This window comes from Oncorhynchus kisutch, linkage group LG14 (genome assembly GCF_002021735.2).
Source record: "Oncorhynchus kisutch isolate 150728-3 linkage group LG14, Okis_V2, whole genome shotgun sequence".
NCBI classification, from domain to species: Eukaryota; Metazoa; Chordata; class Actinopteri; order Salmoniformes; family Salmonidae; genus Oncorhynchus; species Oncorhynchus kisutch.
The window spans coordinates 2,408,372-2,421,856 of NC_034187.2; the positions used below are offsets into that span (position 1 = coordinate 2,408,372).

At 38.5% G+C, this 13,485-nt stretch overlaps 1 protein-coding gene across 1 annotated transcript in view; it reads right to left on the reverse strand.

Annotated features, from left to right (window-relative positions):
• Positions 1–9,862, reverse strand: part of LOC109881525 (osteoclast stimulatory transmembrane protein-like) — a 19,109-nt gene extending 9,247 nt beyond the window's left edge. The window contains exons 1-4 of the mRNA XM_020473646.2: positions 9,750–9,862; positions 9,461–9,523; positions 6,322–6,616; positions 3,986–4,098 (exon numbers count right to left, since the gene is read on the reverse strand). Of these exons, the coding sequence (XP_020329235.2) occupies positions 3,986–4,098; positions 6,322–6,616; positions 9,461–9,504 (452 nt within the window). The 5' untranslated portion in view covers positions 9,505–9,523; positions 9,750–9,862. The remainder of the gene's footprint in view (positions 1–3,985; positions 4,099–6,321; positions 6,617–9,460; positions 9,524–9,749) is intronic.
• Positions 9,863–13,485: the final 3,623 nt, after the last annotated feature.

Consider the following 13,485-nt stretch of genomic DNA (forward strand, 5'->3'; position numbering starts at 1 on the left):
ACTGGTCTAGGAACAGTGGGTTAATTGGTTTAGGAACAGTGGGTTAACTGGTCTATGAACAGTGGGTTAACTGGTCTAGGAACAGTGGGTTAACTGGTCTAGGAACAGTGGGTTAACTGGTCTAGGAACAGTGGGTTAACTGGTTTAGGAACAGTGGGTTAACTGGTTTAGGAACAGTGGGTTAACTGGTCTAGGAACAGTGGGTTAACTGGTCTAGGAACAGTGGGTTAACTGGTCTAGGAACAGTGGGTTAACTGGTCTAGGAACAGTGGATTAACTGGTCTAGGAACAGTGGGTTAACTGGTCTAGGAACAGTGGGTTAACTGGTCTAGGAACAGTGGGTTAACCAAAATACAAAAGTCATCCTGCATGGACGTAGCTGGGATTTAAAAATAAATTATAGTACAAAACACACATCACGACAAGAAAGACAGCAGAACACTACATAAAGAGAGACCTAAGACAACAACATAGCAAGGCAGCAACACATGACAACACAGCATGGTAGCAACACCACATGACAACAATATGGTAGCAACACAACATGGCCGCTACACAACATGGTAGCTTTACAAAACAAGGGACAAATGTTATTGGGCACAGACAACAGCACAAAGGGCAAGAAGGTAGAGACAACAATACATCACACAAAGAAGCCACAACTGTCAGTAAGAGTGTCCATGATTGAGTCTTTCAATGAGATGGAGATAAAACTGTCTAGTTTGAGTGTTTGTTGCAGCTCGTTCCAGTCGCTAGCTGCAGCGAACTGAAAAGAGGAGCGACCCAGGGATGTGTGTGCTTTGGGGACCTTTAACAGAATGTGACTGGCAGAACGGGTGTTGTATGTGGAGGATGAGGGCTGCAGTAGATATCTCAGATAGGGGGGAGTGAGGCCTAAGAGGGTTTTATAAATAAGCATCAACCAGTGGGTCTTGCGACGGGTATACAGAGATGAGCAGTTTACAAGAGAGTGCAGTGATGTGTCCTATAAGGAGCATTGGTGGTAAATCTGATGGCCGAATGGTAAAAAACATCTATAAATTAGGTCTCCGTAATCTAGCATGGGTAGGATGGTCATCTGAATCAGGGTTAGTTTGGCAGCTGGGGTGAAAGAGGAGTGATTACGATAGAGGAAGTCTAGATTTAACTTTAGCCTGCAGTTGTGTTATGTGCTGAGATAAGGATTGTGTACCGTCTAGATGTACTTGTATGAGGTGACTACCTCAAGCTCTAAACCCTCAGAGGTAGTAATCGCACCTGTGGGGAGAGGGGTATTCTTCTTACCAAACCACATGACTTTTGTTTTGGAGGTGTTCAGAACAAGGTTAAGGGCAGAGAAAGATTTGATGTAGAGCGTTTTACGCAACTGATTGGCTCAAACGCACAAGGAAATAAATTCTACAAATTAACTCTTAAGAAGGCCCACTTGTTTATTGAAATGCATTCCAGGTGACTACCTCATGAAGCTGGTTGGGAGAATGCCAAGAGTGTGCAAAGCTGTCATCAAGGCAAAGGATGGCAATTTGAAGAATCTCAAATATAAAATATATTTTGATTTGATTAACACTTTTTTGGTTACTACATGATTCCATATGTGTTATTTCATAGTGTTGATGTCTTCACTATTATTCTACAATGTAGAAAATAGTAAAAATAAAGAAAAATGAGTAGGTGTGTCCGAACTGTTGACTGGTACTGTATATAAATACCATAAGTACAGAAATGGTTGCTCAGTGGAAAATTAATATCCAACTTGTTAGTGACAACTGTGTGGAGTTTGGCATTTGTGACAGCAAAACATGTAACCCATTATATCTACATGTTTGTGAGAGTCTTCATAGCTTTTAATAATTTCAAACCATTCAGACGTTTTTTTAATTAAAAAAAGACCTGGCCCGTGCCTCTTCGGGTCCCCCTTGTCTCACAAAACACTGTTGTATCTAAAGCCCTCGTTAATCACACAGCCTAGTTGACCTGGCCCGTGCCTCTTCGGGTCCCCCTTGTCTCACAAAACACTGTTGTATCTAAAGCCCTCGTTAATCACACAGCCTAGTTGACCTGGCCCGTGCCTCTTCGGGTCCCCCTTGTCTCACAAAACACTGTTGTATCTAAAGCCCTCGTTAATCACACAGCCTAGTTGGTATCAATGGATGCGGAAGAAATCAACTAATCCAATGGTGCAACCCAGAAGTCTGAAGTTCAAACGCACAATGTTTAAAAAGGGTTAGAAGTCCAAAACACTTCCATTAATATGAACATTGGTAATTGTAGTTCTTATTACTAAAATATGAACTCTGTAGTCCAAAACACTTCCATTAAAATGAACATTGGTAATTGTAGTTCTTAGAACTAAAATATGAACTCTGTAGTCCAAAACACTTCCATTAAAATGAACATTGGTAATTGTAGTTCTTAGAACTAAAATATGAACTCTGTAGTCCAAAACACTTCCATTAAAATGAACATTGGTAATTGTAGTTCTTAGAACTAAAATATGAACTCTGTAGTCCAAAACACTTCCCTTAATACGAACATTGGTAATTGTAGTTCTTAGAACTAAAATATGAACTCTGTAGTCCAAAACACTTCCATTAAAATGAACATTGGTAATTGTAGTTCTTAGAACTAAAATATGAACTCTGTAGTCCAAAACACTTCCATTAAAATGAACATTGGTAATTGTAGTTCTTAGAACTAAAATATGAACTCTGTAGTCCAAAACACTTCCATTAATATGAACATTGGTAATTGTAGTCTTATAACTAAAATATGAACTCTGTAGTCCAAAACACTTCCATTAATATGAACATTGGTAATTGTAGTTCTTATTACTAAAATATGAACTCTGTAGTCCAAAACACTTCCATTAAAATGAACATTGGTAATTGTAGTTCTTAGAACTAAAATATGAACTCTGTAGTCCAAAACACTTCCATTAAAATGAACATTGGTAATTGTAGTTCTTAGAACTAAAATATGAACTCTGTAGTCCAAAACACTTCCATTAAAATGAACATTGGTAATTGTAGTTCTTATTACTAAAATATGAACTCTGTAGTCCAAAACACTTCCATTAAAATGAACATTAGTGATTGCAGTCTTATAACTAAAATATGAACTCTGTAGTCCAAAACACTTCCATTAATATGAACATTGGTGATCGTAGTCTTATAACTAGAATATCAACTCTGTAGTCCAAAACACTTCCATTAATATGAACATTGGTGATTGTAGTCCTATAACTAAAATATGAACTCTGTAGTCCAAAACACTTCCATTAAAATGAACATTGGTAATTGTAGTCATATAACTAAAATATGTAGTCAGTCAGGTCCTTTCTCATCCAATGGGTATTGAGACGGAGACGAGGAAAGATAGGATGCAAGAAGTATGCAAATTAGATATTCCAAATGAGAAGGCAACACGCCTCCCAGGGGTGAGTCCCGAATGTGCATGGAGCTGGGAGGGCTACCACGGGCCAATGGCACCGCAGCTGTGGGAGGAGCACTTGATCATATCAACAGAGGGGCACACCTGTGGAAGGAGCACTTGATCATATCAACAGAGGGGCTCTCCTGTGGAAGGAGCACTTGATCATATCAACAGAGGGGCTCACCTGTGGGAGGAGCACTTGATCATATCAACAGAGGGGCTCACCTGTGGGAGGAGCACTTGATCATATCAACAGAGGGGCTCACCTGTGGGAGGAGCACTTGATCATATCAACAGAGGGGCTCACCTGTGGGAGGAGCACTTGATCATATCAACAGAGGGGCTCACCTGTGGGAGGAGCACTTGATCATATCAACAGAGGGGCTCACCTGTGGGAGGAGCACTTGATCATATCAACAGAGGGGCTCACCTGTGGGAGGAGCACTTGATCATATCAACAGAGGGGCTCACCTGTGGGAGGAGCACTTGATCATATCAACAGAGGGGCTCACCTGTGGGAGGAGCACTTGATCATATCAACAGAGGGGCTCACCTGTGGGAGGAGCACTTGATCATGTCAACGGAGCGGCTCAAATTCCTGGTCATGTTGGGGATGCAGCTGGTCACCACAATAACCAGGGCGGTGGAGATGAGGATCTTCCTGCCCTGTTTGTAGGGTTGCAGTGATGACACCAGGAAGTATCGCCGTACCAGGAAGTACCATGGCAAGGAAACAAAACATGAAGCTGGATTCAATATCCTGAGGAAAGCCTTGTTCGAGCCACAACCAACAGCTGCTCATTGGAGCAGGAACCAACGGCTCATTGGAACAGGAACCAACGGCTCATAGGAGCAGGAACCAACGGCTCATAGGAGCAGGAACCAACGGCTCATAGGAGCAGGAACCAACGGCTCATAGGAGCAGGAACCAACGGCTCATAGGAGCAGGAACCAACGGCTCATAGGAACAAGAACCAACAGCTCATTGGAGCAGGAACCAACGGCTCATAGGAGCAGGAACCAACGGCTCATAGGAGCAGGAACCAACGGCTCATAGGAGCAGGAACCAACGGCTCATAGGAACAAGAACCAACAGCTCATTGGAGCAGGAACCAACGGCTCATAGGAGCAGGAACCAACGGCTCATTGGAGCAGGAACCAACGGCTCATAGGAGGAGGAACCAACGGCTCATAGGAGCAGGAACCAACGGCTCATTGGAGCAGGAACCAACGGCTCATAGGAGCAGGAACCAACGGCTCATAGGAGCAGGAACCAACGGCTCATTGGAGCAGGAACCAACGGCTCATTGGAGCAGGAACCAACGGCTCATAGGAACAGGAACCAACAGCTCATTGGAGCAGGAACCAACGGCTCATAGGAGCAGGAACCAACGGCTCATTGGAGCAGGAACCAACGGCTCATAGGAGCAGGAACCAACGGCTCATAGGAGCAGGAACCAACGGCTCATAGGAGCAGGAACCACCAGCTCATAGGAGCAGGAACCAACGGCTCATTGGAGCAGGAACCAACGGCTCATTGGAGCAGGAACCAACGGCTCATTGGAACAGGAACCAACGGCTCATTGGAGCAGGAACCAACGGCTCATTGGAGCAGGAACCAATGGCTCATTGGAGCAGGAACCAACGGCTCATAGGAGCAGGAACCAACGGCTCATAGAAGCAGGAACCAACGGCTCATTGGAGCAGGAACCAACGGCTCATAGAAGCAGGAACCAACGGCTCATTGGAGCAGGAACCAACGGCTCATAGGAGCAGGAACTGTGAGAGAAAAGGGGAACAGAGTACATGACCGCGAAGACAACACCACAAAATTTAGGCAGTATATCGGGCAACACATAACAGTTCTGGGAAATTACACCCCTAATCTCATCTTGACATATGCCTGTTTGATCATGTGCAAAAAGAATATTTGCAGCTGTATGCCCCAGTGGGTTGAATACGTTTGGTTTGAGCTTTTCCTTGTCGTCCTTAGCTTATGTTGTTCTGTTATGAGCCACATGTTTTATTTGTGTGTTTGACATAAAGCAGGTTCTTAAAGGACTAAAGAGTTCAGTCTGCTTCATACTTTCTTTTTTTTGCCATGAAATGTGAAACCCTAATGAAACCCTAATGAAACCCTAATGAAACCCTAATGAAACCCTAATGTGAAACCCTAATGAAACCCTAATGTGAAACCACAATGAAACCCTAATGTGAAACCCTAATGTGAAACCATAATGAAACCCTAATGTGAAACCCTAATGTGAAACCCTAATGAAACCCTAATGTGAAACCCTAATGAAACCCTACTGAAACCCTAATGTGAAACCCTAATGAAACCCTAATGTGAAACCCTAATGAAACCCTAATGTGAAACCCTAATGAAACCCTACTGAAACCCTAATGTGAAACCCAAATGAAACCCTAATGAGAAACCCTAATGAAACCCTAATGTGAAACCCTAATGAAACCCTACTGAAACCCTAATGTGAAACCACAATGAAACCCTAATGTGAAACCCTAATGTGAAACCATAATGAAACCCTAATGTGAAACCCTAATGTGAAACCCTAATGTGAAACCCTAATGAAACCCTAATGTGAAACCCTAATGAAACCCTAATGTGAAACCTTAATGTGAAACCATAATGAAACCCTAATGTGAAACCCTAATGTGAAACCCTAATGAAACCCTAATGTGAAACCCTAATGAAACCCTACTGAAACCCTAATGTGAAACCCAAATGAAACCCTAATGAGAAACCCTAATGAAACCCTAATGTGAAACCCTAATGAAACCCTACTGAAACCCTAATGTGAAACCCAAATGAAACCCTAATGAGAAACCCTAATTTGAAACCCTAATTTGAAACACTAATGACAACTCTACCTGTTTGGTTCCCAGGGAGGGCACTGAGATAGAGAGGACACAGCGGACGGGGTGAAGGAGGAGCAACAGCAGGACTACTATACAGCCCCAGGTACTGGACACCACCATTGACGGAAAGGGCTGGTAGTTCAGACTGTAGACCATCCAGACGTGTAGAAGACCTCCTATCGCTGCACCGATGATGAGACAGAAACAGAAGAGGATGAAGACCTCTAACGTGTTCGCCGGGGAAGGTTTGGAATATACACCCCATTGGAACGTCAACATGGAAGATAGTCTTCTTTTAAAAGATGATCTATAGATTCAAAACAAAAAAACAAAAAGTATATATTGTTTGTCATTTCGTTGATCATCTTCTTGGACAGTGTTCTACCATCATGGTCTTTTAATTAGATGTTATATTATTAGTTATATTATGATACGACTTAACACAATGGGGGGGGGGGGGGGGGGGGGGTAGGTAACACACTCTACCAGGACATACTTCCACACTCCAAGCCCCAGGTGGCAGCACTGAATCTAGGATATATAATATGAAACAAGGTTTTGATGTGTCTGTACTATATCTCGGGGATTGTTTGTGGTTTTTTGGACACATGCAGCTGAAGTCGGGAAGTTTTACACCTCAGTCGAATACATTTAAACTCAGTTTTTCCACAACTCCTGACATTTAATCCTAGTCAAAATTCCCTGTCTTATGGTCAGTTAGGATCACCAGGTAATTTTAAGAATGTGAAATGTCAGAATAATAGTAGAGAGAATTATTTATTTAAACTTGTATTTCTTTCATCACATTCCCAGTGGGTCAGAAGTTTACATACACTCAATTATTATTTGGTAGCATTGCCTTTAAATTGTTTAACTTGGGTCAAACATGTCGGGTAGCTTTCCACAAGCTTCCCACAATAAGTTGGGTGAATTTTGGCCCATGGTGTAACTGAGTCAGGATTGTAGGCCTCCGTGCCCGCACACACTTTTTCAGTTCTGCCCACAAATGTTCTATAGGATTGAGGTCAGGGCTTTGTGATGGCCACTCCAATACCTTGACTTCGTTGTCCTTCAGCCATTTTGTTACAACTTTGGAAGTATGCTTGGGTTCATTGTTAATTTGGAAGACCCTTTTGTGACCAAGCTTTAACTGATGTCTTGAGATGTTGCTTCAATATATCCACAAAATTTTCCTACCTCGTGATGCCATCTATTTTGTGAAGTGCACCAGTCCCTCCTGCAGCAAAGCACCCCCACAACATGATGCTGCCACCCCCGTGCTTCATGGTTCGGATGGTGTTCTTTAGCTTGCAAGCCTCCCCCTTTTTCCTCCAAACATAATGATGGTCATTATGGCCAAACAGTTATATTTTTTTCAGACCAGAGGACATTTCTCCAAAAAGTATGATATTTGTCCCCATGTGCAGTTGCAAGCCGTAGTCTGGCGTCTTAATGGCAGTTTTGGAGCAGTGGCTTCTTCCTTGTTGAGCGGCCTTTCAGGTTATGTCGATATAGGACTTGTTTTATTGTGGATATAGATACTTTTGTACCTGTTTCCTCCAGCATCACCACAAGGTCATTTGCTGTTGTTCTGGGATTGATTTGCACTTTTCACATGAAAGTACGTTCATCTCTAGGAGACAGAATGCGCCTCCTTCCTGAGCAGTATGACGGCTGCATGGTCCCATGGTGTTTATACTTGCGTACTATTGTTTGTACAGATGAACGTGGTCCCTTCAGGCGTTTGGACATTGCTCCCAAAGATGAACCAGACGGTGGAAATCTACAAAAAAAAAATCTGAGGTCTTGGCTGATTTCTTTCGATTTTCCAATGGTGTCAAGCAAAGAGGCACTGAGTTTGAATGTAGACCTTGAAATACATCCACAGGTACACCTCCAATTGACTCAAATTATGTAAATTTGCCCATCTGAAACTTCTAAAGCCATGACATCATTTTCTGGAAATTTCCAAGCTGTTTAAAGGCACAGACAACTTAGTGTAAACTTCTGACCCACTGGAATTGTGCTACAGTGAATGATAAGTGAAATAATCTGTCTGTAAACAACTATTGGGAAAATGACTTGTGTCATGCAGAAAGTAGATGTCCTAACTGACTTGCCAAAACTATAGTTTGTTAAAAAACTATAGTTTGTTAACAAGATCATTTGTGGAGTGGTTGAAAATTGAGTTTTAATAACTCAAACCTAAGTGTATGTAAACTTTCAACTTCAACTGTTTTTCAGTCCTTTTTCTTTGTTGGCACAAAACCTCCCCTTCATTTGTATTGGTTACCTTCAGACGAGTTCTGTGACACTTAGTTTTTCTGTTTCGTCACTATCTGAACCAATAACAATCCACTTTGACTGGCCGACCCAGTGGTCAAGAAGGAGCTGGCCCTGGAAGGTAAGGTGGCCCTGGAAGGTAAGGTGGCCCTGGAAGGTAAGCTGGCCCTGGAAGGTAAGGTGGCCCTGGAAGGTAAGGTGGCCCTGGAAGGTAAGGTGGCTCGCTCCTTGGTCCATCCATGTACATTCAACACCTGGTTGCATACTCTTACTTCTCATTTGAATGTGTCAAATCAGGTTACACACAGTGAACTGGGCCTAAGACCCCTCGACCCCTCGACCCCTCGACCCCTCGACCACTCGATATTAGCAATCTAGTTAATCGGTTTTGTAACAATTACATGAAACATATATAATGGTAAAAAATGTATACACTGTATAACAGACCTGGGTTCAAATACTATTTCAAATATTTCAATTTCTTTCACATACATTTTAAATTAAATAATCAGATCTTTTCTATTTGAAAATAAAAGCAGTTGAATATTGGAATGTATTTGGGAAGTATTGGCATGTATTTGAAAATACTCAAATACACCGATTATTTTCAAATACAAATAAATACCCCCATGCATTTGAACCCAGGTCCTAGGAGTATTTAAAATAATGTATTTGGAAATAAGCACTTGAAAACATTTTCAAATTGTAGACGACTTTGAGGAAATAATTTTCAAATAATTTCAAGTATTTCCAATAAAAGTAGTTCATTTTGATAATAATCAAATAAACAGAAAGTAGTTATTTCCATAACAAGTCATCAAATCCACGTGTAGTTGAACACAGGTGTGATTATTAACTCTGGACTCACAGGAATCCTGAGGCTCGGTGTGGACCGCTGGAGACAGCCTCCATGAGGTATGGACTTCAATGACTGGGATCAAATCAACAACAACATAAATGGGTGAAATATTCACAAATTGGTACAATTTTATTTTTTAAATAAAAAAATTAAAATAAACATGTAAACGTAAATATTGAAAGATGGTGTTTTCTGTGTTTTAAATAAAACAGAATTGGTTCAGCCAATATAACATTTTAACAATTAGTTCTGCTATTATGTCTACAGATTTTCATATAAATTCTAGTTTATAACCTACCTTCAGTTCTCTGGCACAGTGCTGTGTTACGTGTAGAAATGCCCTTGGTTGTCCAACTCAAGAGGCCGATTGATTTATATACAGCCCTGAGGGGTTCCTCTTTTCTGGCCATGGGCAGGCTGAAACACTTACGTAATATGTTGATAAATACAGGGTCTGAAAAACATTCTACTGTGTTGAAATTGAACTTCAGATGTCCTGTGTGTCAGACATTAACTGGTATGACTGTGTAATAAGGCGGTAGTAGAAAGCCTGTATGAGGGTTAGCACTCAGGCTAGAATGAAAGGCGACCGTAGAAAGCCAGTACGAGGGTTAGCACTCAGGCTAGAATGAAAGGCGGCCGTAGAGATTTTGAGGGTTAGCACTCAGGCTAGAATGAAAGACTGCCGTAGGAAGCCAGTACGAGGGTTAGCGCTCAGGCTAGAATGAAAGACTGCCATAGAAAGGCTAGAATGAAAGGCGGCTGGTGCGTGGGAGAGAAAACATCTGTAGAGCTCAAAAAGTACTCACACTCAAAACCATGACAAGAAACAATACAAAATGTTAAAGTGTAAGGGACTGCTGATGTGTGTGGACAACACTACAAGAAACATACAAAGTCCAATTCCTCATTAACCCCTTGGGGGAGTAGAGTTTTTAAGTGGAAGAGCCATCCGTACCATCTGGAGAAGGAACTCATCCGTACCATCTGGAGAAGGAACTCATCCGTACCATCTGGGGAAGGAACTAATCTGTACCATCTGGAGAAGGAACTCATCTGCACCATCTGGAGAAGGAACTCATGCGGACCATCTGGAGAAGGAACTCATCCGTACCATCTGGAGAAGGCACTCATCAGTACCATCTGGAGAAGGCACTCATCAGTACCATCTGGAGAAGGCACTCATCAGTACCATCTGCGGTTTGAGAAAACATGGTCAATGTCACAGAACTTAAGATCAGTCACAGTATGATTAGCCTCATGAAAGTGTCTGGTGATTTCAGGTCCTTTCTAGAGGGTTGGCACTGCGATGCTCGTTGATGCGTAACCGTAGTTGTCTGTGTGTTTTGCAAGACAGTAGATGCACTACATTGTTAGATCCACAGGCAATGAATCTATTGACGGTGTATTCTTTATTTGTGGCAGAAAGATCTGAATGTGTTGTTCTTTTCAATACTTGTACAGGCCGAAGGGGAATAAACCACAGGAGGCTGATCAACAACTGCAGGAAGTGTTTGGTTGTGGTCATTACTAAAGGTGGCACAACCAGTTATTGAGCTTAAGGGGCCAATTACTTTTTCACACAGGGGCATTGTGTGTTGCATAACTTTGTTTATAAAACGAAATAATTATCAAAATGTTGTGTTATTTGTTCCCTCAGGTACCTTTCATCTACTGTGAGGTTTTGGGTGAAGATCTAGAAACATTCAGTGTTGGAAATATACAAAACATAAAAATACTTGTCCACAGACATTGGTGTATTATATAGGTGTATTATATAGGTGTATTATATAGTGTATTATATAGGTGTATTATATAGGTGTATTATATAGGTGTATTATATAGTGTATTATATAGGTGTATTATATAGGTGTATTATATAGGTGTATTATATAGTGTATTATATAGTGTATTATATAGTGTATTATATAGGTGTATTATATAGGTGTATTATATAGTGTATTATATAGGTGTATTATATAGGTGTATTATATAGGTGTATTATATAGGTGTATTATATAGTGTATTATATAGGTGTATTATATAGTGTATTATATAGTGTATTATATAGGTGTATTATATAGTGTATTATACAGTGTATTATATAGGTGTATTATATAGTGTATTATATAGTGTATTATATAGGTGTATTATATAGTGTATTATACAGTGTATTATATAGGTGTATTATATAGGTGTATTATATAGGTGTATTATATAGGTGAATTATATAGGTGTATTATATAGGTGTATTATATAGGTGTATTATATAGTGTATTATATAGGTGTATTATATAGGTGTATTATATAGTGTATTATATAGGTGTATTATATAGGTGTATTATATAGGTGTATTATATAGGTGTATTATATAGGTGTATTATATAGGTGTATTATACAGGTGTATTATATAGTGTATTATATAGGTGTATTATATAGTGTATTATATAGGTGTATTATATAGTGTATTATATAGTGTATTATATAGGTGTATTATATAGGTGTATTATATAGTGTATTATATAGGTGTATTATATAGGTGTATTATATAGGTGTATTATATAGTGTATTATATAGGTGTATTATATAGTGTATTATATAGGTGTATTATATAGTGTATTATATAGTGTATTATATAGGTGTATTATATAGGTGTATTATATAGTGTATTATATAGGTGTATTATATAGTGTATTATATAGGTGTATTATATAGTGTATTATATTGGTGTATTATATAGTGTATTATATAGTGTATTATATAGGTGTATTATATAGTGTATTATATAGGTGTATTATATAGGCGTATTATATAGGTGTATTATATAGGTGTATTATATAGTGTATTATATAGGTGTATTATATAGTGTATTATATAGGTGTATTATATAGTGTATTATATTGGTGTATTATATAGTGTATTATATAGTGTATTATATAGGTGTATTATATAGTGTATTATATAGGTGTATTATATAGGTGTATTATATAGGTGTATTATATAGTGTATTATATAGTGTATTATATAGGTGTATTATATAGTGTATTATATAGGTGTATTATATAGGTGTATTATATATAGGTGTATTATATAGTGTATTATATAGGTGTATTATATAGGTGTATTATATAGGTGTATTATATGGGTGTATTATATAGGTGTATTATATAGGTGTATTATATAGGTGTATTATATAGTGTATTATATAGGTGTATTATATAGTGTATTATATAGGTGTATTATACAGTGTATTATATAGGTGTATTATATAGGTGTATTATATAGTGTATTATACAGTGTATTATATAGGTGTATTATATAGGTGTATTATATAGGTGTATTATATAGGTGTATTATATAGGTGTATTATATAGGTGTATTATATAGGTGTATTATATAGGTGTATTATACAGGTGTATTATATAGTGTTCTTAGTGTATTATATAGGTGTATTATATAGTGTATTATATAGGTGTATTATATAGTGTATTATATAGGTGTATTATATAGGTGTATTATATAGGTGTATTATATAGGTGTATTATATAGGTGTATTATATAGGTGTATTATAATAGGTGTATTATATAGGTGTATTATATAGGTGTATTATATAGGTGTATTATATAGGTGTATTATATAGTGTATTATACAGGTGTATTATATAGGTGTATTATATAGTGTATTATATGGGTGTATTATATAGGTGTATTATATAGTGTATTATATAGGTGTATTATATAGGTGTATTATATAGTGTATTATATAGGTGTATTATATAGTGTATTATATAGGTGTATTATATAGGTGTATTATATAGGTGTATTATATAGGTGGATTATATAGGTGTATTATATAGGTGTATTATATAGTGTATTATATAGGTCTATTATATAGTGTATTATATAGGTGTATTATATAGTGTATTGTATAGGTGTATTATATAGTGTATTATATAGGTATATTACATAGTGGATAATGTAGGTGTATTATAAAGGTGTATTATATAGTGTGCTATATAGGTTTGTTATATAGG